The sequence below is a fragment of the Rhinolophus ferrumequinum genome, chromosome 12 (genome assembly GCF_004115265.2).
Source record: "Rhinolophus ferrumequinum isolate MPI-CBG mRhiFer1 chromosome 12, mRhiFer1_v1.p, whole genome shotgun sequence".
NCBI classification, from domain to species: Eukaryota; Metazoa; Chordata; class Mammalia; order Chiroptera; family Rhinolophidae; genus Rhinolophus; species Rhinolophus ferrumequinum.
Genome location: NC_046295.1, coordinates 62086745 through 62112003, shown reverse-complemented (window position 1 = coordinate 62112003; position 25259 = coordinate 62086745). Strand labels below are relative to the sequence as shown.

At 41.3% G+C, this 25259-nt stretch overlaps 2 protein-coding genes across 3 annotated transcripts in view; both read left to right on the top strand.

Moving 5' to 3' along the window:
* Positions 1-20412, top strand: part of TMEM245 (transmembrane protein 245) — a 90761-nt gene extending 70349 nt beyond the window's left edge. For both annotated transcript variants that reach the window (XM_033123116.1, XM_033123117.1), the window contains 2 exons: positions 1441-1635; positions 15508-20412. In XM_033123116.1, coding sequence (XP_032979007.1) covers positions 1441-1635; positions 15508-15553 — 241 coding nt within the window. In that variant the 3' untranslated portion in view covers positions 15554-20412. The remainder of the gene's footprint in view (positions 1-1440; positions 1636-15507) is intronic.
* Positions 20413-22043: 1631 nt separating this feature from the next.
* The window catches only part of CTNNAL1 (catenin alpha like 1), a 59645-nt gene continuing 56429 nt past the window's right edge, over positions 22044-25259 (top strand). Inside the window, exon 1 of the mRNA XM_033122132.1 lies at positions 22044-22270. Within this exon, the coding sequence (XP_032978023.1) occupies positions 22130-22270 (141 nt within the window). The 5' untranslated portion in view covers positions 22044-22129. The remainder of the gene's footprint in view (positions 22271-25259) is intronic.

The following is a 25259-nucleotide window of genomic DNA, read 5'->3' as shown; positions in this document are numbered from 1 at the left end:
GTTAATTTGAAATTATGTAGGGATAAACTGTATCCCACCTTGTCTCTTTAATAAGTTAAAGTAGAAAATAAATGATGTAGAACTACTCTGAAGCCCCAAAGTTCCAGAGCCAAAAGAAACAAGTAACTCCATAAGCAAGCTTTATGGGAACTTTTATGCCTATACTTGAGGGAGAAGATTAGAGATAAAAGGAGAATATCAGAGTGTGGTTAACTACTGCTTAACAGTTGAAATTTAAATAGAAAGATTTGTTATATAATTTATAGTTAAGTGAATTCTTTGAACTTTACTATTAATTTTATATTAAGGTTTCTAGCTAGAATTTAAGATTTATATGTGATTTTTATCTCAGTAATAAAATAATACCTTATTGGTTTAACCAGCATGAAATGAAAGATTTTATATAAGTTATTTAATTTTTTAATAAATTAAGCTTTTATTTAAAAGCTCCCACACTTTTTTTTTTAAAAACTTTAAGCATTTTTGATAGTTTCCTAAAGTGTAGTATTTAGGGGAAAAGCTTACTTACATAGAATACATAAAATACTGCCCTAAATCCTTTTTTTGGAGTGAGGAAGACAAATAAATTATGAATATAGTGTATTGATTTTTTGAAGACTGGTTCACCTTAAATGTTACTTATTGAACTATGATATAACACAGAACATCCTTCCAGAGTATGTAGTTATTTGCCCCTCACTAACTTCTTCTAGTCATCTGTGTTTAAAAACTAGAAACAAACAGAACTGATTTCCAAGTATCTCTTATGTCAGTGGTCATCTGTTACCATTATCAGTGTGCTGTGCTGCTATAATCCATCTTATTTCATTCCGGTTACGTCAGTGATACTGTGATAAGCTGGAGGGCAGTTATGATTCTCCTGTGAAATAAAAATCTTGGGCTTTGTGACAGGTATTTTCCTCAGGAGGCTTTGTATCATTACCTGTGTTAAAAACTATATTTTAGGAGGTTGCCAGAAGTCTAAACTACGCGTACCAGGGATGCTCTTGTATTGTTGTCATCTTTAAAAAAGCATAATTAATTGAATTACATGCTAAATTGTGCCCACTTAATTATCCTTGATGGAAACGAACCGAACAGGTGACTAATACAACCAGTCCTAAGCCAACATTAACCCGGTTCAGGCAGCCACATAATGGGTGCAGGGTACCTGTTAACATTCCTGCCTTTACTCCTTCAGTTGCTGGACCTACAAAAAGGCAAATGTCACATATGTTATGTAGGCAAGAACAATTCTTGCCTCCAGTAGTATGACAATGTTCAGTTATCCACACTGAGATAATCTAAAGAAAGCTGATAATGTAGTGGAAAGCTTGGTGTTTTAGAGAATGACCATTGTGTTAGGGAATGTGTTTCAGATTGACTCCAAGGCTGACGTTGGTTGAAAGTCATGAGTAACGTGTGTGCTCTTCATTCCAGAGGCGGCCATCCTTACCTGACAGGCTTGGCCGTGGCTGGCGGAGCGTACTACCTCGGCCTGGAGGGAGCCATCATCGGGCCCATCCTGCTCTGCATCCTTGTGGTTGCTTCCAATATCTATAGTGCCATGCTCGTGAGTCCCACGAACTCGGTGCCCACGCCACACCAGACCCCATGGCCTGCGCAGACTCAGCGGTGAGTTAAAGAGGAATGGTCAGAAACCGTCTGTAAATTGAGCTATCTTGCCCCTGTATTTTTGACTGGAATAGTCTGTCAGCATACAAGTATTTTGAGAACCCCTGCTCTGCTAAAGAATACATAAGACATAAAGTAAATAGAAATCATTTGTTTGCAGACTTTTGGGTTTCATATACATTGAACATTTACAAACTAAATTGGGTCAGAATTGTTAATGTCATGGAAGACCAAAAATAAACAAAATAGTTGAAAGACCGTTTTGGGACTTGGTATAGTTGATTAAAAGAGACTCAGGAAATAAGACAACCAAACGCAATGTATGAATCTGTGACAGAATCCTGGGTTGGGAATGGGAAGAGTCTGTAAAGAACATTTCTGGAACCATTGGAGAAATCAATAATGGACCGTATATTAAATAATATAGCGATGTTAAATTTCTTGGGTGTGATAATGACCCTTCGATTTTGTGGCAGAATATTCTTTCGGGGTGAGATGTCAAATGGAGAGAGGGAGAAAATGACCAGCAAAATGTTAAAATTGGTGAATCTAGTTAAAGGACAGATGGTTGTTAATTGTAGTAGTCTTTCCATTTTTCTGTAGGTTTATACTTTTTCAAAATAAAAAGTTAGGGGAAAATTATGAGTATGTCAATATAGAGTTGCAACTTGTTATTTTGCAAGTACAGGCATTGAAATCATAATTGCTGTCATCTACTATAACTACTATTTCGTAAAATAAATTATAATGTAATACAAGTTCTAATTTAAAACATTTTTCTGATTGTCTCATACTTTTAAAAACCGTCTTTTTCAGGTATATTGTACATATGATGAACTGCACATCTTAAATACACGTCTTGATGATTTTTTCATATACGTCTACCCTGTAAACACTACCTATATCAAGATGTAGAATATTTTTATTCCTCTAGAAGCCTTCCCTATACCCCCTCTCATTTAGACTCCTTCTCTGCTAATATTGTGACCACTGTCACCTTAGATTAGTTTTGCTCGCTTTTGAACTTCATACGAAAGGAATCATGTAATACATGCTCGAGTCAGGCCTCTTTGGCTCAGTATCGTATCTGTGTGATTCACCCATGTTGTTGCATATAGCAGTTCATTCTTTTTTCATTGCTGTCTAGTGTTCCAGTGTTTGAATATATCACAGTGTATTGATTCATCATGGCTTTGGTGGATGTTTGGGTAGTTTTCGGTTTATGACTGTTATGAATCAGCCTGCTATGAACTTTCTTGTACATGTCTTTTGGTGGACAATGAATCTGGTTTAACTTTACCGGATATTTGCAGAACAGTTTTTCTATATGGTCGTACTAGAAATTACATTTTAACGGAAAAGTAAGAAGGACTTTTAATGAAAAAGTAAGAAGTCTCAGAATAAAGAATATTACCTTTCCAGAGACTACACTTATTGTCCTTATTATTCTCAATTTGAAAACAGTTTATTTATTTATTTATGTTGTTGGGTATTCTAGTGTAATTGAGGAGTCATTAACAAGTTGATTCTAAAAATGTATTTAGTGAAACTTTTGTATTTTTATTAAATTTTTTTAAAGCATGGGTCTGCTGAGTTTGTATTGTGTTATATTTTGTGAAGAAAGACATGGTCCTTTAACTCAGGACAAGTAGTCAAGTTTCTGAGTTAGAGTGGGTTGGTTAGAGGGCCATTTCAGCTAATGCAAGGCACTTACTTGATGGCAGGGTAATATCAGTTTCCTCAAAACAGAATAAAAGGAGAGGTACTTAGGTGGTTTTAACAAACATTTTGGAGTGGTGACACTTTGATATCCTTTCCTGCCTTTGCCTCTCAAAGGCAAGTATTTGGGTACCTGAGAGGCCAGTGGACAGTTACCTGACAGCGGCAGAGAACACTGGCTAACTGGATACCTCCCTATTCCTTGGGCTCACCAAACAAGAAGCACAAAGGAAATGGGTTGGTCAGTGTTTTGCTGTTATGTTTCTTAAGTATAGTTGGTATATAGTATTATATTAGTTATATTTCGGGTGCACAGTATAGTGTATGTATTTGACGTTGTTTTAGAACAAACTTAATGATTGTTAGTAAAGCAAGAGTTAGTTTTTAAGATGAAACAAAAGAAACTAATATGAATTCTTCTAGAGGCAAATGATCTCTTTCCTTTTATCCCATTCTGAAGGTAAAATGTTAATTAGGTGGCATGGGGGGGATGAACAAAGTAATGTGAGGACCAATATAGTAGCCGTCATATTTTTTCCTTCAAAGTTATGTATGTATGTAGTTTAGAGAGTCAAAAATTTCTACAAAGCTTGTGGTGAAAAAAGGCAGTCCTGCTCCTTCCTTTCCCTTCTAAGAAGAACCACGTTTCGACTCTATTTGATATTCACCTCTATAGCTTGAAATAAACTATTACTTCTTGATTTTTTTTTCACATATAAGCATTATCAGTTTACTTTCCACTTAGAAGGTGAGAAATTACCTTTTACTACTCGCCTCCCAATATTATTAAACTGTGATATTGGTTAGATCAGTATTCAGTGTTTACATTATTACGACTCTGGACATTACCTTCGTATTTTAGCCTGCTCGGATATTGTCTATATTTCCTTACCTATATAACTTTTTGTGTTCCTTGGAGTTATAAAGATACTCTTTTTTATTTGTTTTGTTTTCTGCATACTTATAATTAGTTCAGCCCCAAGCTTTGCACCAGGTGCTTACCCCGCCTCTCACTCAGTGTGCTCAGTTGCGTCTGGTGTGCTACAAGTTTCATCTTCCTGAAGAAGTCACTCGTGGAGTTGTGATCTGCTCCTGGGAGTGCTGTCCTTTTGCCTGCTGTACAGCTGTCACCCTGGAGATTCCCTCAACGCTCCCGTGTTGGAATCCTTACTTCCCATATGCCTTCCCATATCATTTGCTTTCTTGATTTAGTCCCTCGTTTTGGTTGAGCACATCCTCTTGTAGACTTTTGGGAAAGAATGCATGGAAGATAAATTTGGGGGGACGATGCATGACTAAAAAAGCTTTCCCTAAAGTTATATTTGATAGCTTGCCTGGTAGTGAAATCTCTTTAAAATATTTCCCCCTTTAGAATTTTACTTCTTCATTGTCTTTTGGCTTCCACAGTTGTTAAAAGTCGGAAGCTATTCTGATTCCTGATTCTTTGTAATTTAACTGCTTGAAAACCTATAAGATCTTTTTTTGTAGTTTTCTCTATGTTTTGTTGTTGTTGCTCTGATTGGCACTTCTGTCAAGTGCCTTGTGACCTTTGAAACTGGAAACTTACGTTATGCAGTTCTGAAATTTTTCTTCAATTATTTCATTGATGATTTCGTTCTCTCCCTTTCAGAAACTTTTTTTATTTTTTAATGGGGAATATTGGGAAACAGTATGTTTCTCCAGGGCCCATCAGCTCCAAGTCATTGTCCTTCAATCTAGTTGTGGAGGGTGCAGCTCAGCTCTAAGTCCAGTTGCTGTTTTCAATCTTAGTTGCAGGGCGCGCAGCCTACCATACCTTACAGGAATTGAACCAGCAACCTTGTTAAGAGCTCGCACTCCAACCAACTGAGCTATCTGGCGCCCTCAGAAACTTCTTTTATTTTAATGTTGACCCTCATACACTGGTCATGTCATTTACTTATCTTTTCTCTGCTGTTTTTCTATTTCTGTGTTTTGGCCTTGTTTTCTGGGTGATTTCTCCTACTTTATTTTCTAACACCTCCATAGAGGTTTCCATTTCTGCTATCATTTTTTTCAGTCTGGTTTATTGAGGTATTATTTACATAAATAAAATTTACCTTTTTTAGTATATAGGTCTGTATTAGTTTCCTGTGATACATAACAAAATACCACTAATTAAGTGGCTTAAAACAACATACCTTCACTTATATTAAAGTCTCCATGGGTCAGGAGTCCAGGCACAACCAGCTGGGTCTTCTGCTTAGATTCTGACAAGGCTACAATCAAGGTGTCATCTGGGGCTGGGATTTCATCTATGGATTGGGGTCCTCTTCCAAGCTTGCTTGGTTTTGGCAGAAGTTATTTCCTTACAGTTACTGAGGCTTGTAGCTTCTGGAGGCTACCCTTCTCCATAGGCCATTCATATGAAGTATGATCAAACAATATGGTAAATGTTTAAACTTAAAAAATTTATTATCGTAAAAAAACACATTGCCATTGATCCCCCTCACAATATTCCCCCTCGCTTCCAACACACTTATCCCATCGTTGTAGCCACTTTCTGAAGCAGTTCTGGAAGTCCTCTTTCATGAGTGTCTTTAGTTGCACTGTCGTGGCTGCCTCGATGTCCTGAATCATTTTGACTTTGGGGAAGAGCCAGAAGTCACACGATGCCAGATCTGGTGAATAAGGTGGATGAGGACACAGCGTAATGTTTTTATTTGACAGAAATTGCCATATACCAGAAGCGATGTGTGACACAGAGCATTGTCATGATGGAGGATGATTTACGGCACACTTTAAAACACACGTTCTCTCAACCGTAGCTCACACCCGACTGACTGCACTGAACAAGTTGAAACTTGTCACACACTGTTACTCAGGTTCGACGTACCGCTTCCTGTATTGAAGATCCCTGCCTTTCTGTTGGATGGCACTCGGCAGCAGCATTCATCGTATTTCTTGATCACTATGGAAAGGCTCCATGTCACACATTGCTTCTGGTACGGCAATTTCTGTCAAATGAAAACATTATGGTGTGTCCTCCTCTACCTTATTCATTGGATCTGGCACCATACGACTTCTGGCTCTTCCCCAAAGTCAAAATGACCATGAAAGGTGAAAGTTTTGAGTAGATTCAGGACATTGAGGCAGCCACGACAGCAGAACTAGACACTCATGAAAGAGGACTTCCAGAACTGCTTCAGAAAGTGGCAAGAATGATGGGATAAGTGTGTTTGAAGTTAAAAGGAGTGTTTTGAGGGGGATTAATGGCAATGTGTCTTTTACTGTAATAATCTGTTTTTAAACATTCACTGTAGTTTTTGATTATATCTCGTACATGGATGTTTGCTTCCTCAAGGCCACTCTTTTTCTGATTTCTGTTTTTGCTTAAACCCTTCTTTAAAGGGCTCACCTGATTAAGCCTGGGCCAACCCAGCACACTCTTGTTTTGATTAAAGACAACTGATTAGGAACCTTAGTTATATGTGTAAAATCCTCACCTTGACCATATTAACATAACATAATCATAATACCAGAGATCGGAGAGGCTTTTGGCTCATATTAAGAGTGAGACACTTAACTCAAGAGCAGTGGGTGGGTTATTATTATGTGTGGTACCATAATCTGGCAAGGCCATTGTCTTGTGCAACCCTCGATAACAGTGCTTTTTGTTTCCCCTTTTGGGCTAATAAGTTCATCAGAGAAAGATCTTCTAATCTCCTGCCTAGAGGTTGATGGCCTGGCTGACAACATTCTGGAAGCCAAGAGGGGGAAAGGGACTGGACAGTGTTCAAGATAAATGTTCATTTAATCACCTATTGTCAGTATGTGTCCCCACCCCCATCTCTGCTTGTTTTTCCCTAGTCCAGAGATTTTTTGTTTTGCCTTGTCTAGAGGGGAGTGGGGAAAACTAATTTTCTGCGAATGATAGGGGCGGTTGCTTTGCTGGGTGGTGATAGGTGGGAATATTGGAGCGGTGGGGTCTTACTGCTTTTTAAGCAGACTTTAAAGCAGTCCTCTGTTTAGGCCTCACCTTCAAACTCACTTCCAGAATTACTTTATGTTACCAATTCCTGAGCCTCATGGGGGATTTTGCTGAACTAGTCAGGTTGTATGTATCTTGGCTTTTCCCACTACTGGCTTAGGATTCCGCATTTTACCCTATGCTGGGACATAGCACATGGCAAGTGGTCTGTCTGTTTTCCACCTTCTGAAAGTTTGTTGCTCTTACCTCTTCTCTTTTGTTTTCCTTTCTTTCCAGTAGTTTTATGCCTTTTAAACAATACTTTTAATGGTGTTCTAATGGGCTTTTGAGAGGACCTGAAGGAAATATATATTTAATACATCACTCTTTAGTGGGAAGTCTAAATGACATGTTGAATAGTAACAAACACAACCATTGATGACATTTGCTTAATCTGTCCAGTGTTTTCATGAGGTTGGGAACGGTTGTTTTCCAAGTTTTATAGGTAAAGAAATCAAGGATTCGAGAGGACAACTTGCTTATTAGTCACATAGTTAAAAAGCAAGTGAACTGGTGTTTTTCAGCTAAAGATTTTTCTTTTCCTTTGCTAATCATCCTCTTGCCTTCCATAAGAAAAAACATTCTCTATTTCCTACGTCAGTAAATGGTACCCGCCACTTACGTATGCCATTTTGTCGTTATCCTTATTACTTCCCATCTCATTTACCATCTTTACCAAGTCCTGTGAGTTTTACCTCAAATCTGTCCTTGCCTCTTTATCTCCAGTGCCACCCCACTGGTGTCAGCTGAGCCCTGTTACTAGATATCTCACCTGGACTGCTACGGTCATGTTAGTCTCCTAACTGGTTTCTCTGCCTCCGCTCTTACTGTTCTCCAATCCAATCTCCATTCAGCAGCTGATGTGTTTTTTTTTCAAAATGGAGGCATACTTGATTGTGCCAAAAGTGGCCTCCCATTGGTTTTAGGAGAAAGATCAGAATCCTTGACATGGCTAACAGGGCCCTACATGGTCTGACCTGTGCCTGTCTCACAAACCCTGAAACATTTTTCCCTTGCATTCTGAGCTGCATGCAATCATACAGGCTTCCTGTCAGGGCCTCAGATACCCTAGGATCCCCTCAAACTTTGGGCCTTTATACATGCTGCTTTCTCTGTTTGGACAGACGCTTCCTCTCCCCGCAGCTTTCCTTGCTTAATTAACTCCTAATCATCCTTTAGATCTCAACTCAAATGTCAGTTCATCAGAGAAGGCTTTCCTACCCTCATGATTAGGTTACATCCTTCCTGCTAGTTTAGTGCTCTGACACATAGCACCTTGTAGCTTTTTCATTTAGATGCTTGATTGCGTATTTGTCTTGCCTTTTCCCACCTGACTGTGGTGGCTGTTCCTACAGGGGTCACATCCATTTTAGCTACCGATGTATCCAGAGCACCTGTCAACAGTGTTTTGTACTTGGAGTGTGCACAATTCTTAGATAAAGCAATGAATGGTCTGTGAGGAAATAGTCTCTATAGAGCTATGAAGGGTTTGGCTTATCTTAGGAACTCTGATGTTACAGTGTGATAATAGACGGTGGATGGTTGCTTTTCATTAGGCAGACATACCTTCTAATGGCAGATGCAGGCACTGGTGGCTGAAAAGAGCCATTTGCAAGACTGTTTCTGTGTGCCACCATCAACTATCCACCCGAGGAAAGATGGAGGAGGGAGGACCCCCTGGCTTTGCTTCTCACTATGGGTAGTGGTGACTGCAGTAATTGATGGAGTTGACTTTCATGGACACAGCACAACATTGGGCTCCCAATAGTTTGGGGCCGACTCCGTGATCAGATCCTGTCACTTTCTCTGTTCTGTGTGAATAGTGGGGCTGTTTGAGAAGCGTGAGGAAGGTCAAAACCACTCCTGCAATCATGTAGTTTAGAGTCCTTTCTTGATCCTTGGACAGGATACTCAGACTTGATTTGATGTGCTTATTGCACTCCTACTGAAAACTAAGCAGCAATCTCTGAATAGTAAAGCTCCGAAAAACCTGTAAGGAGGAAGTAGGAGAATATTCCAGGAGCTCCTCCAGGAATGCTGTTCTCTGCATTAATTTTCCTTTGCCCTTTGTCACACCTTGACACTACCGAAGGTGACAGGTGACAACTCCAGCGTGGTCCTGTAGGGACTCAGCTTTATCTTTCTTTAGGGAAGAGTTATTAGTAGCTCATTGCTGTTTTTAGAAGCACTCTCGTGATCTGACATGTGACTTTCATAATTTAATACCCAAAATTCAATCAATAGTATCTTTTTTAAAAAGAAACCATTTGATAATTAAACTAAAGCTTAACACATCCTACTTTATACAGCAAGAAGTTATTTTTCTTTGTCTTTACAAAATGAGATACAAAGATGTCCTCCAGTATCACTCCTACAGACCTATACATTAACCTTAAGAATTTCAGTTGGATGTACTTCCCATCATCCTAATTTGGAATAATTAGGGGAAGAAGAGAAAACGAGTTGGGAAGGGAGAAAGATTGGCCTCGCCTTCTGTCGTCTGTTGCCTCTCCTTTGACTCTGTGGCGTACACATTTCCTGAATCTGTTTATTCCTCTGTATTCTCAGTGGTGTGACCCAGTGCTGGGATCGCTTCAATAGCCTCTTCCCTGGTCCCTGCCCTTAATTTTGCTTCCCTCCACTCTGTTCTCCATAATGCAGCAGAGAGGACCAAAGTTTTGCCACCCCAAAATGTTGGGGTGGGGATATTGATTTTAAGCTGGTTATTAAGAAACACAAGACTCAGAAAGAAACTTTGACCCTCCCCCCCTTACTTGCCTAAAGGATTTCAGATAGAAAAACCTGCTTAAGGTAAAGGAACAATCACCTAAGCATCATAATATAAACTAAATGTGGCAGATAGGAGAAATCTAGCAGAGCCTGTTTGTTGCACTTCCTTCTGGGTGGCCCAGCAGGAATGGGTTTACCAAGGTTTGCTCTTCCTCAGCTCTCTGTGAATTGCCTACCTTTCCTTTGAAATCCCAGGCCCCTGCTTCCCCTACTTCTCCTTTGTCCAGAATGGCATACAAACCTCAACTTACCAATGCCTCCGTCAGGTCTCATATTCCTATGGCACCCCCACATGGACATTCGTAATAAGTTTTGGACATTTTCTCCTGTTAATCTGTCTCATATTAATTTGATTATTAGCCCAGTTAGAAAAACTTAGAAGGTGTGAAGAAAGTTATTTTTTGTACCCTCACAGAGCCTCTGGTTTTTCTGAATCATAAAAGTTATGTCTCTCTGTCCTTAGAATTCCCACAGTGGCTTCCCATGGCCTTCAAGATAAAGTTGAAACTTTAAGTTGGCCCATCACACTTTCCATGCCTTCTTTCCGTCTACCTCTGCAGACTCATCTCTCTCTGCTACCTGCCTTGGGTTTTATTTTTTTAGCCTTACTGAACTTGTTTTAGTTCCCTCAAGTCATCGTCATCTTTGGACATGTTTTTCCCTCGGTACAGAATACTGGATTTCTAGCCAAATCCAGTATCACGGTCTATACTTAAAGTATGTTTCTTTTGAAAAGCATTGCTGGAACTCTCTAGACTAGGGAAGATGTCCCTGCTGTGTGTCCCCATAGCATGCTGCGCTTCTCCTATGGTAACTTAATACATAGGACATAAATGTGTGCTTAGTTAATTGTCTTTCCTCTAGTTGATAAGCTTTCTGAGGGTAGCGGCTATGTCTAACTTGTTTACCACTGTTTTACTATTCCTAACATAGAAAAGGCTCAGTGAAAATTTGATGAATCAATAGGTTTAGTGAAACCAAGAGAAAATCTGATAAAAAGAGTTTTGAAATACAGTCTTGAGGTTGATAAAAACAGATGGAATGTAGTAAACCTCAGCCTTAGAACTTTATTCCAGATTTGTTGGAAGGGAAGGGATGTGTGTAACAGTGATGACATCTGCTCTGTCACAGGTTTTGTACCTGTGTGCTGGTGAGGGTTTAGGAAATGCACACTCTGGCTATGCCGAGCCAACTGAAGTGAGTTAAGTTAGTCACTTCAAGCTTTCATGCTTAAATGTTCAAAGTTTATTCGCATCTCTGGGAGGACGAGAGTCTACAGCTCTTGAGTTGTTACATCGGAAGATTTAAACATTTACATAAATGAAATTTTGAAAAATCTCATGGAAACTTTAGGGGAAGCAGATCTGCAACATTTTCAAGGAGCAAAGGATTATAAATGACAAACCACATGGCACAGTCCCAAAGCTAGTAAAGGAACTGTAAAATGTTAACATCTGTGCTCTGTCCCCTCAGCCAGATGTGGTCGTGTTCCTGATTGCTTGGTCTACCACTGTGCTATCTAGGGAGGTGCAGTTTTAGAAGCCCTGCTGATTAGTTAGCCCCGTACCTCTTCATGAGGCCAGAAAGAAATCAGAGCAAGACGAAGACCTTGTGATCTCTTATATGTGGAACCTAAAACATGAATCAACTGAGTTGTTAGGTATAGAGAATAAATTGGTGGTTGCCATGGTTGGGAGAAACAGGTGAACTGTCTTTTGGGTTTTTGTTGTTGATGGTTTTTTTTTTTTTTAGTTTAAATAAATTCAATTAAAAAATGTTTTTAAAGAAATTATTTCCGTATTTCTAGGTTATGGGATTTGTTTTCCAGGAGATAATTTGGAGGTTGGTTTAAGATCAATTTACTTCTGTAGGGTTACACACATACATATGCACATACGCGTGCGCACACCCACCCACACACACACACACACACACACACACACTTCTTTAGAGTTACACACACACCTCTTTTGTAGGGTTACACACACACACACACCACTATCACCACCCTATACATCTAAAGAAGATATAATGTTGAGATGGAAAACTCTTAGTAACTGTTTTCTCAGTTTACTTAATTTTGTTTTCTTTCTTTGGAGTCCATTTGGAGGCTTTCTTGGCCTGGAGGCAGAATTGAATAGTAGGTATGAATTTCAAGGTTACAGCTAAGCTTTCTTGTCAACAGAAGGCAGTCACTAGGCCAACCACAGTCTTAATCTTATTTCATGCATGTCTGCCCTGAGGCAGGATTTTTCATTCATAATTTAGAGGAATTGAATAGAGATTCAAACTTGCAGGTATCTTAGAAATGTGAAAAAATGTCAAAGGATGAATTTAGAAACCTGTTGGGTGTTGGAAAATACTTTATAGTGTTGGCCAGTTTGGGTTATTGGTTGTAAACATTTTCCAGGGTTTCCCAGAATCGAATACTACCGTGTTTCCCTGAAAATAAGACCGGGTCTTATATTAATTTTTGCTCCAAAAGACACATTAGGGCTTATGTTCAGGGGATGTCATCCTGAAAAATCATGCTAGGGCTTATTTTCCAGTTAGGTCTTATTTTTGCAGAAACACGGTACCTGAATTCCTGTTGTCTGAGACAGTTTTTAGCCAACTTTGCTTATATACAAATGTAAAAACACAAATTTTGGTGAGTATGAAAATAGATATATAAATAAATAGACATGTAGAGCAATGGTTCTGGGGAGAGGGTGTAATTTTGCTCCCCTTTGGACATTTGGAAATGTTTAGAGACATTTTGATTGTCACAAATCCAGTGGGTAGAGGTATGGATGCCGCTAAACATCTTATAACACACAAAAATGTCAGTAGTGCTGGTATTGAGAAACCCTGATTTCACACACACACACACACAGAGAGAGAGAGAGGGAGAGAGAGAGAGAGAGAGATAAAACATGTGTCTTTGTATGTAAATCTTAGTTTGGGGGAATTTTTCGCAGAGCATAAAAATATTTAAGGAAACAACTCATTTCAGTTCCTAGACCTATCAGCATATATTCAACATGGTGGTTTCAACCATGTCACACATAAACCCTTTCAAAGCCACAGGAGTCATAGCCAGGAAGTTTACTTCAAAGCTGTTCCTTTGGAAGTGGAGCTGTGCGAGTTAGAGACATGCTTCAGAGGCACAAGAGGCTGAGGGCACCACCCATTGGAAGAGCTGTCAGATAACTGAGCACCTTGAATGTAATATCCTTTTTGCAACATTTTCTTTGTGCCCCTCTTGATATTAAAGTGCTCCTGACATTGTATGAAAATGTTAGTCTTTTTTTTAAAAAAAAAACGCATTTTATTGGGGAATATTAAGGAACAGTCCCTTTCTCCAGGGCCCATCTGCTCCAAGTCGTTGTCCTTCACTGTGATTATGGAGGGCGCAGCTCAGCTCCAAGTCCAATTGCCATTTTCAATCTTAGCTACAGGGGGCACAGCCCACCATTACATGCGGGAATTGAACCAGCAACCTTGCTTGTTAAGAACTCCCTCTCTAACCGAGCCATCCGGCCGCCTCTCCGGCAGCTCAGTGGTAGTTTGTTGTCCTTCAATCTAGCTGCAGGGAGCGCAGCTCACTGGCCCATGTGGGAATCGAACTGGCAACCCTGTTGTTCAGAGCTTGTACTCTAACCAACCGAGCCATCTGGCCGCCCCCGAAAATGTTTAATTTACCTCTGCCCTGCCTGGCTAACCCTCCTAAATATTTATGTGAACTGAAAATTGAGAAGACAGAGGTGTAAAGGAGGTGGCGTGACTGTGGAATTGCACCTGAAGTTCAGATATTTGCTTTATGAATTTTTAGATTTATCCCTCATGACAACTTTTCATTATCTTTTGTTTCTATAACTGTGAGTGATTCCATGAAGTTTTGGAACACTTCTTGTATTCTCTTTTAGGTCTATTTCTAATGAAAAAGTTAAGTAATCTTTTTAACACTTGGTTATAGGTATGAAAATAAAATGAGCTTTATTTGACTGATAAATAATCTAAGAAGAAACAACATAGTGTAATGATGTGACTACAGACTAATATAGTATAAACTGAACACTCGAAAATTATTTTTGAAAACAAACTTTTTAAGCTCAAACGTTTTTCTGTGTCCCCAATTGGTAATATTGTTGTAAAGGAGCAAGTTAACTTCCATCTAAAAAGATGATAATAAACTTCTGCGACACACCTGTATCTTTAAGGTAGATTTGGCTGTATATAACTGAAAAAGAAGCAAACTCAGAAAAAACCTACCCTCAATAAAACTCAACAGTGACTTCATATGAGCTTAGAAGTTTGTTTCTCTCTTGGGTGAAAGAAGTCCAGAGGTAGGGAGTCCAGGACTAGTCTGACTGTTCCACAAACATCCAGGCCACACCCCGCTCCTTGATGTTCTGCCAGCCTTGATGTGAGGTCTTTTCGTCTAAGATGGGTGCTTCAGCTCATGTTCGTTGATAAACTCTGACCTGGCCATTTGGCTGCCAACACCATTGCAGACCTGACTGGGTGACATAATCCTCGCTTGGGCATATAAATTATGTAGTAAAGGAAAAGTAGCAACCATAGTCCTGAGGGAGGCACCTCATAGATGCAGCCTACTGCCTTTCTCCAGCCCAGATGTTACCTGCCAATTAGCAACACTAATTGCACTTAGCATGCCTGATGTGGGTCAGACACAGTACGGTACCAGGTTCTTGGATGAAAAGACCTAACTCCATTTCTCCTGCCTGGAACCGCATCTGTGAGAGCTAGGACTCTGCTGGGTCAGATTTCCTGCTTTGCAATAAAACTTACCTACTTAGCGTTTGATCTTTGGTCTCTTAGCACTTTTCTCTTGAACATTGTTTTGTTCACTTTCCAGCCAGCAAGAAGGGGGAAGGGTCGAAGAAGATCACCCTTCTCTTTCAGAGACACTGCCCAAAAGTCATACAACACTTCCACTTACACCTCAGTGGCTACAACTTAGTCACATGTTGGTTAGTTTCATGGGAGTCTGGGGAAGTAGTCTTGGATGAGAGACAATGGACTCAGCAAAAAACTGGAGTTCTTGTTACAAAAGAATGTGAGATAACTAGCAGACTTTGCAACGATACTCAGTGAAAATGTAATATTAAGAAAAAATAATGAGTATATAACCTCATCAAGGCTCTCAGATTATAAAAATATTCTATGGCAATTAATTACTGGTTAGATGCAGTTTCCCTCCCTTCTCTCTCTCTCTCTCTCTCTCTCTCTCTCTCTCTCTCTCTCTCTCTCTCTCTCTCTCTCTCTCGTTCTTTCACCTCTGTGGTTTTATTCCCCCTGAGCTCCTCTCTCCCCGCACCCCCCTCCGTTTCCAAAAGCAAAACTAATCATTTTATCTTTTCTTCTTATAGGACTTTCCGTGACATTTCTGACGATCTGAAATCTTCAATAGACTGACGTGGCTTCCACTGCAGTGATTTCTCCAGGAAGTTCAGCCTTGACCGTGAGTTCAGTGAGTTCAGCTCAGCTGTGGCCTCCTGTCCATTCAGCTGTGCCTAGCAAGCAGAGCCCAGGAAAAGCAGCAGAAACCTCCCGGCCTTCCGTACAGAATACATGGACAAGAGAGAGCTTGCTGTGGGCTGCTTTGCATTTTAAAGCACAGCTTTAGAGCTCAGAAATGTGGTTTGCTCACTTAATTAACTGTTTTAAGATGGCTTGAATAGTTTCAGTTTATACACTGGTGCCATAGCTTGAAAATTTTCCACTTTGCTTATCTATATTATTACAATATGTATTTATAAAGTTATTAAGAGCCCTAAACTACCTGCTGTTAAAAGTGTATGCAATGTAATTTTCTCCTGTTTTAAGACATCTGTTCTTAAAACTTTTCGATGACAGTCACTTTTCAATGAAAAGGGCTTTCACTTTTGAGTATATAGTTGCTTGGGCAGGAAAAAGGAGTTTTCTATTGTTCTCCCACAAGGTATGGTCCTCCCTAAGAAAGACCGAATCCTTAGCACAAGGGTGAGGTGGCTTATTTGAAGTTCAGATAGTTGTATGTTGCAGCCATAGGAGACACAGACAGACTGAAGCTCTTCCTCCCCTTTTTTCTCCTCCCTCCCTCCCCCACTACACTGTTGCCAAATGTCTAAAACTTGGCCCACCACACTGAAGTTCAATACTTATGAAGCTGCTATTAATGGTAACAATATGATAGAATTCATGTTGTGATTTGTTTTCTTTCCAAATGTTTTAAGTCAAAAATCTCAGGTGCAGCAGTACTCTCATTTGTTAAATGTGTCCATTTCCCTTTTTGGAATTCTGCCACTTAATTACTTATAGGCAGTAGAATTTTATATTTGTATAGTATTTCTCCATCACTTAGCACAGTGCCTTGCACGTGAGATTCCCAATGAATGCTTTTTGAATTAAATTGTGACTTTTAAAATGTGTCAGATGTCACAATAACCAGCATAGCGCTATAGCGCTTTACATTTTGCAAAGTCTTGTTGTGCATATTGTTTCACAACCACTTCCCATCATCTTTCATTTTGCTCTATATTGTTTTATAACAGTTTCCCCCAGATGGGGAAGCTAAGTTTCAGAAAAGTGACCAACTCAAAAGTCGGAAAGGTTAGTAAGATTTGACCTCAAATATCTGTCTCCGTAAATCTGTAAACTCTGCCATACTGTTGTGTTCCTTCTATCTTATGCAGTTTTCTCAGTGCTATGAGAGAGAATAGGTGTCCTTGGACTTGTTCTACAGTTAATGGCAGGACTGCGACTAGAACTCAGCTCTTAGCTTTCTGCCTTTTCCACTGTATAGAACAACCATCTGGCTTGTTCTCTGCCCCCAAGGGAATATGGAGGAGAAAGCATTCTTAAGTATCAAAGATCACCTTTTTGGAAAACAAAAGTGGAAATCATTTTTCTAAAACACCTCCTCACTAAGAAGCATAGTTAGTGATAATTAGCTTAAATTTATTGTGATGTTACTTAAAAACTCCACCTAGAAGAGAGGCTACCATGAGGTCTTTGATTGTTTATACAGTAGACTACCTGCAGATTTCTTATTTTTACTAGGAATCCTTCAACAATTATAATTTGATATAATACTCAGTGTTACATTTGGCCATTAAGTAACTCATTCTTCAGTCGGTTTTTTAATCATTCATTCAATGAAACATTTGTTGACAGTTTGCCAAACTCTAGGTTCCATGCCAGGCACTGTACAAGGTGCTGTAGGGGTTAACTCCTAAGAAGGCCTTCTCTTACCTTAAATCTTAGCCAGATCATGTGTATTGCTACATTGAAAACTTTTGCTTTAAAAGGGTTAAAAAAGAAATCAAGTTAGTTTTTATTACTTGTATACTAGTAAGTTTATAGCTGTAATTAGCACGTATTCGTAAGAGGCAAACATTACATACAATGAGCTAGGGTGCATATACAAACTGTGTTCTTCCAAAATGCTTTTAGCTGTTTAAAGTGGTTGCAAAAACCTGAACTTGAGCTAATGTATGGCTATTGCGGGTTATAATTATTAGTATGAACACCAGGTTCTTAGAGGGGAAATGCTGAGCCCTAAGAATAGTTTCGAGCTACCAAAATTAGCAGTGATGTAATATCATCCTGAAATATCAGGAACAGATATGTTCCCACAGTCCTGTTAGGAAACCTGCACTTGCCCCGGTGCTCCAGCAACTGCATAAAGCCTGGGAAGGCCGGTCAGCTCGAACCCTCAGAAACATGCCCCCTCAGATCCAGTGAGGTTTTACAGAATTCCACAGGGCATAGAGATCAAGTGGTATGAAGAGGTAGGAGCTCAGGTCTCAAAGATGACCCATCCTCAGATTGTTAATTAGTATTTGACCCAGAAAGAGGAAATTTCACTAGGAACAGAAAATGGATTGATGAAGAAGTAGCTTCAGTCAAAACTGAGGACAGAAATCCTTTCACAGTGTCTTGCATTTTACAGCTTTATTAAAAGATTAGTTTTGACTTCACATTCACTACTCAGTTGTAAACCAAATGGGGGAATGGGTGGAGGAGATAAAAGCTCTCCACACAGATGTGCTCCTCTTTCCATGTCATATAAGTCCTGCTTCAGTTCCGAAATACCTGTCACACCGTCTGTTCCTGGATGTGATCTCTGTCACACTGCCTTAGATACTTATTTAGTTTTCAATTTGCAAGGAATCCTACCACCCTCTTCCATTGGAGGTGGTTAGTTGGCAGGGTGAGACTGGTGTAGACTGACGCTGGACAGTGAGTGGGAGGACACCCAAGAAGTGTTATGGAGATACTGTATTTACAAAACCCAGTAGCCCTTGGAAATAGCAGCTGTTCATTCCAGTTAAAAGGGGCTGCTACAGGGCTTGCAGATGAGGTCCTGCAGCTGACCTTGGTCTTAATATGAGCAGATTGTGACCCTTCAGGACTTCCTAGTACCACTAGTTGTCACTTCCTTTGTATTTAGCACTTCAGGATGTGTCACTGCTGGGCAAGAAATACTCTGAAATTCAGGCCATGAAGGGTTAGATTAGAGCAAAGTAATTTTGGTGAGCGATTTGGAGCTTTCAACCTCAGGTTTACAAGGAAAAACCCCGTCAGAACTTCCCGTGTTCTGGTCCTGTCCTGTAGTCTCCTCTAAGGGTCTTCCGAGACCCTTACAAGAGTACTACAGTAGGCATTTCACAGTGGAAATAGCCTCTGACAACACACTTCCAAATGCTTTCCAAATGCTAGTGCCAGTTCACAACAAGTACTTTTGTTTTTATTAATTTCTTGCCTTTACATATTTTGCCATCAAAATATATTCATTTTATTACATTTTAGAGGACCTTCGAAAAGTGCATACTATCTGAAACCACCGAGCAGTTATTTTTTGATAGACTTGATTGACAGTTCTCTTAATCATTTTTAAACTACCTGTCTACTAGAGTCTTAGAAATTCTGTGCTAGAATGGGCCTTATGTAATTAGGTGATTCTGTCATTTTCTAGAGAAACCCACAGGTTAAAGTGGCTTTTTTAACAGAGAGCCAGTTAGTAACAATTCAGAATAGCATATACTTCTTTTTTCTCAGTCCGTTTTTCTACTTTGCTTCCCTTTTCCTCGTAGATGAGTAGCTTTTGGGAAAATACGTTCCTTATAGCCATAGTTCAAAGGGTTGTTATTAGAGGTTATAAGGGAACAAACGTGTGGGGGGGACGAGGGGACGCCATGGTCAATTAAAATTGAGGCACGCTGAGTTTATTTTCTTTCTTTAGCTTAAGAGGAGATGTTTACTTAGACTTACTCGACCTTAAACTGCGCCCCCATCTTGTTTTCTTAGAGCATCTCAAAGTGCCACTGGTCCTTTGGGAAACAAGGCTCTCAAGTAAGTTTACAGCTGTTTTAGAAGACATCCTTAATGGAAATTCTGAACGGTCAATTTGTTACCATCGTACCATGTAACTGTAATAAATCTCAAAGTTTAGTGAGATATTAGAAAGAAAACATAATTGCTGTTCAGAGCTATACGCAAAGTATAGAGATTCTTTTCCACCTATGGTGTGTAAAATCAGTATTTGTGTTTAGTTGTCAAAGTTTTTCAAGGATCAATTAATGTGCAGATACAGTGAGGATAATTGATATTACATTTTAATAACGCTTTTGTATGGCACTTTATTCAGACTGCTTTCGTAACAACCCTGTGAGATAGGCCGGTGTTCAACATTATCAGAGACACTGGCGGCCTCAGAAAGTTTTTTTGTAATCTTTTTTCCCCTTAAGTTTATACCACAAAATAATGGAGCCAGAATTCAGTTTCAGAATTTCTGACTCCAAGTCCAGAGTTATTTACTACTACACCAGGTTTCTTATTTTTTCTTCCAGCTTTATATTTTACAATGAAAGGTGTGGATACAAATCTTAAAGTAACATCATTTTGGTTTATTATCAACACTATTTCTTTGTTATTGCAGACCCAGAAAGTGTAACTCCTATTATAGCTATCCCAAAGAAAATCCTTCTTTTGTCCTTTGCAGCGCCACTTCTTTAGGGGACTGGAGTGTATTTCAAATACCATTTGATTTTGAAACCAAGATTGGATATATTGTTGTGATTGCTTATGTAATTTTGGAAAATGTATCATCTCTGCATTCTTAGGCAAAGTAGAGATGGTTTGAAAGTAAAAAAGATTATTCAAATACAATAATACATCTTTATTCTCACACAAATGCTGTTTCTTAGCTCTAACTTGCTTTGACAACCTCCCGATGTAACTTCTTTGTAAATGTAAAATATTTATATTTTGAAATAAAATGACTGGTGTTGAATGAATCAGGTGGTCACTTTAGTCTGATTTCTGCTGAGAAATTTGATCTTGAGTGAAGTCAGACTTTTACAGATGTAACCATCTGTCTGCTAGGCCTGACATCTTTCCCTTTGGCTCCAGTGCCTACACTGAATGTTTATGAAATATGGGCAACTTACATAAGGGAAGATGTGTTTTGGGAGTGAATGCTGGGCTTTCACCTTAACAACGTGAAAGGGTCCCAGGCTGAAGCTGGGGCCCTCAGTGCACAGGATAAGGTGGCCTTGTGGTAGAAAAGGATATGGTGAGGTGGGCGGCTGGGAAGTAATAATCAGAGGGGAAAAAAAGTTGTAGAAAGGAACTGCATATTTTGAATGAACAAAACAAGCCTAAGCTATGGCTGTACTCAATACCAAAGATATCCGTGCAGCACTGGCAGGTGGAACTGACCCCATAGCGGAAGTACCGCGAACCACATTTCAACACTGCTTGGAAAAGAGCGTGCTGACACCTTGAGTTGGCGGTCTGCAGCTCATCAATCTGACATTATGGATGGAGAAATTATTCTGGCCAAGGTGTAAGGCTGTGCTAGCCAGCCTCAGAGTCTTTTCTACTCTAATAGTTTCTCATCGGCAGATACCATATGTGCTAGTTTACAAAATATTTCTTCATGCTTCTCAGTCTATTGCTTAAGCCTAGACTCCTTAAGAAAGTGTGTACTTTCTGACAACCTCCTTTTGGCTTTGCTCCTGGAATCCTTAGGGTAAGAAGTGTTCAGCTCTCCCATCCCAGTCACGCAGGGGTTCTGTCTTTTAGCCTTACTCTTAAGTGAATTTAGTCAGAAGTATACACCCATGAATAATCTTTTCAGTAACTGAACAGATCTGTTAAACTCTTCTGTAGTAGGCAACAGGGGAAAAGTAATTTTGAAAAGTAGTTTTAAAAAGTTAATAGTATTGAACAGTAGGTGAAGCTTTTCCATATGCTCTTTAATTTCGTTTTCAGGAATAATTCTGAACAGTAGCCTGAAAGATACCCAAACCATTATCTTCTTGCTGAGTACCTAGATACTCCTTAATTACATTACCAAATATTTCCTCTTCAGTCCAGTTTAAAGTGTTTGTGAGAAAGATGCAGTCAGAAAAGGAGCAGCGTGGAGGAAAACGGGCCCCCAGAGAGACTATTACAGGTAGAATTCCTGTCGCTGGGTAAAATCCCCTCCCTACAGACCGGACTCTGGTTCTGTTCTACCAGTTAGTTGCAACTCCCAGCGCAGCTTCCAGAAATTTTCGCGGGAATAGGAGTTAGGACGAGTCACCTATCAGAAGGACTGGAAGCTTTGCCGGAGACGGTGTCCTTGTCGTGGTAAGAGGCCACGTGGAGGCGGAAAGCCCTCAGGTGTCTTCTATGTTCTAGTGGGGTGAGACGCGTGTGAGGTCCACAGAAGAGGGGTCCCACGAGCGGCGAGAGAGGGAGACGGGGCGGGGCCCTGGGTAGGGGGCAGGCTGCAAGGTGGACCCTGGACAAAAACGTGTGGGGGCGTGGCACAGGCGGGGCCGTTCCGGAGGCGGGGCTCGGCTGCTGCCAAGCAGGCCGGGGGTGGGGCTATCCCGGGGGCGGGCCGGGTTGGGGGCGGGGCCTCGGGAGGCGCGGGTGCATCGCGCTGCAGGCGGGCTGGCTGGCAGGCGGCGGGCCCGCAGTGGCCTGGCGCCTGGGCAGCGCGACCGGCGGAGGGCCATGGCCTCCTCTCCGGGCCCCGCCGGCATCGGTGGCGCCGGCGCAGTGCAAGGCTCGGGGTCGTCCGGCTTCGCCTTGGACTCAGGACTCGAGATCAAAACGCGCTCGGTGGAGCAGACGCTGCTCCCGCTGGTTTCTCAGGTAAAGTAGCGCCCAGCCCGGCCCCTTGTCTCCCTCGGACCGCGATGGCGGTGGCTGCTCGCGCGGCTGGGCCCGGGCCGGAGGCAGCCGCTGCCCCACATTCCGCACTGGTACTGCGACTTCGGGGCCGGACCGCCTGTCTGGGCTTGGGGACTGGCGGAGGCGGAGGCGGAGGGAGTCGGGACCCTCCGAAATTCGGCGGCGAGGCCGAGTGGGATGACCTGCAGGGGAGGCTGCGGGGCGGGGAGCCCCGTTGGAGACCTGAGTGCCCCGCCGGCAGGTGCGCTGCCCGGCCTGCCCCATAGGACCCGCCTTGGGGCTGCAGTTCCGGCGGCCCCGGCCCCGCGAGGCCCCCACCGCTGGTGGGCCGCCAAGCCTAGCTTCCCACGGGCAGAGAGGGTCCCTGCGGGGCCCTCGCTGGCCCTGCTAGTTGCCGCTCTTTAACCCACTGCGGGCACACGTTTGCATCCCCAGCCCAAAGCCGTACTGGTGGCCACTCTGGCTGGGGCATTCCTACTGGCCTCCAAGTCCAGCGTGCTCTCCCGCAGGCCTTTGTGCCTTTCCCCTGCGTGTGTGTCGGCTCGCCAGGCTCCCATTCACCCCGGGCCACGCTGCCCCTTCCCCTTAACCTGCCTGCTCGCTTCAGTCGGCTTTTGTCCCGCCTGGGAAGAGGGAAGTGAAGGACTGTCTGATAGTTCATCCGGACGCACATCTTTTTGCCAAATCTCATGTGGGATAATATGCTTCATTGTAGTTGTTGGTCATACCAGAAGTCTGCAATCAGCTAATTGACGCGCGTAGTTTTAGAAAAGTTTTTGTTACGGTGAGCCGGCTTATACACAGCCCGAAGGCTAGAATTCCTCACCTAGATCTGTTGTTCTGTGCCAAGCGCTCGCTGGAGGGAGTGAAGAATCTTGTGCCTTGAGGAGCGTTGGCGACGTGTGACTCACGACTAGATGGCAACGTCTTCATGACTCACAGTTTGCCCAGATTTTAGAGGTAGAAGGAATCTTAAAGGTTATCTGATTCTAAATTAAAAAATTCTTTTCTTACAGCATCCTCCACACCTGGTCACCGGTCCCTTGCTTAAACATGTTCAGTGATAGGGATCCCGGAGCTGGTCCAAACAATTTTACATGCTGTCTCTTCTCCATCCCAGCCCTGCAAATATTTGAAAACGGTAGTCACACATGTCCCTAGATTCCTGTTATGCTCAATTAAATAAACAGCTCCATTTTCTTCACATGTGCTCATTTTAGACTGGCTAACAGAATAGTGAATGAAAACATCTGACTAGTCCCCTCCGCCTTCCCTTCCATGTCTGACAGAGGCCCTGACCAGTGGGAAGGAGGGCTAGGATCAGTTAGTAATGTATGCTGTGTCGCCTCCCCCAAAAGAATACCACCTTCACCACCAGTACAACTGCAACCAAAACTACTGGAGTAGTTTCAAGAGACACAAAGATCAGAGCGCAGTGGAGTTCAACTTGACAGTATTCATTTGTTTAACATTGTGCACCAGGCCATGTTCTAAGCACTTTATAAATATTAACTCATTTAGTTCTCGTAACTGTCCTATGAGGTAGATAGATGTTTATTCTCATTATGTAGATGAGAATACTGAGGGGCAGTGAGGTTAAATAACTTGTCATGGCACTTTCAACTATAAATGTCAAACTGGGATTTGAACGCAGGCAACCTGGCTACAGAGTATATGCCCTTAGCTGCACCATGTGCTGTGTCCTTTCTAGAGATTGGACGCAGTGAAGAGGTCAGCTTGTAGGAGGTACAGAGAACAGATCCACAATGGAAAAACAAGCTGGAAGGTTGTTGTAATCTGGAGAAATGATAGTTTTTCACAGTCCCACTGCTAAAAATGTATCAGTCCTACAGCTCTGTTGTGTAATTCTGGGGGGAAAGAGGCTGGAGGGAGTAAGGAGTGGAGGAGGAATGTGTGAATCGCGGCTGAGTTAACTAGAGGTCAATGCCAAAGGGGGAAAATGCCAGTTCTTTTTCCTCCCTGTTAATGACTCATTCAAGGCTATAGCTGAGGTTCTGCATCCCACTCGTTATGTACCCACAGCAATACCTTTAGCACAATACCATAATTGATATTTCTAATGATTGACTGTACTCAACAGGGAAAAGTTAAATTATGCTTCCAGTCGAAAAATGTAGCATGGCCAGAATAACTGTTAACAAAGCAGGAAAGTGTGGAGTACAATTAAGAATGCTGTTTTTAAGTTTCAGTGAATGTCAGTGGATTAAAACTGCAGCTTTCTAGAAACTCGTATTCAGTAGTCTCTTTTTCTGCGGATTATCCATTATTATCCAAGTCATGCTTCACCCTCTTATCCACAAGATTATTTAAAGCATTTTAAGAAAGCAGTTGTGTGCTTACTAATTGCTGCTCTTGGAGGGACTTGTATTCTAGTTGGGAGACAGGACATGGGTAGAATAATAGCACATGCCAAGTGTCAAATGAACATGAGATGTTCTCTAAAAGCTCAGAGAAGGCCTGGAGCCGTCGGAAGGATGCCATCGAGGAGACGGGGTCATGAGGTGAGCAAATAGGACTGGCACTGTACGTACAGTTGACTGAGTTTTAATCAGGTCGTTTCTACTCTAATACCATCTAACCTCTTCTGACTCTCCAAGTAAAAAGTTATGGGTACTACCGGCTTTATTCTAGGAATGCAAGGTTGAGTCAATATTAGACACATGTATACAATTTTCTACATTTGAAATATGTGTTTTCTAGCTAATAGGTACAGAAAAATCATTCAATTAAATTCAACTTCGAATCATGATAAATAGCAGTTAGCAAACTAGTGTCACAGAAGAAAACTTCTTTAACCTGATACAGTATATCTAGAGAAAACCTACAGTAAATATCATGGCAGCAAGTCACATTTAAAACAAACATTTCCTTTAAAACCAGAAACAAGGATGCCTGCTATCACGTCTTCTATTCCACACTGTACTGGAAA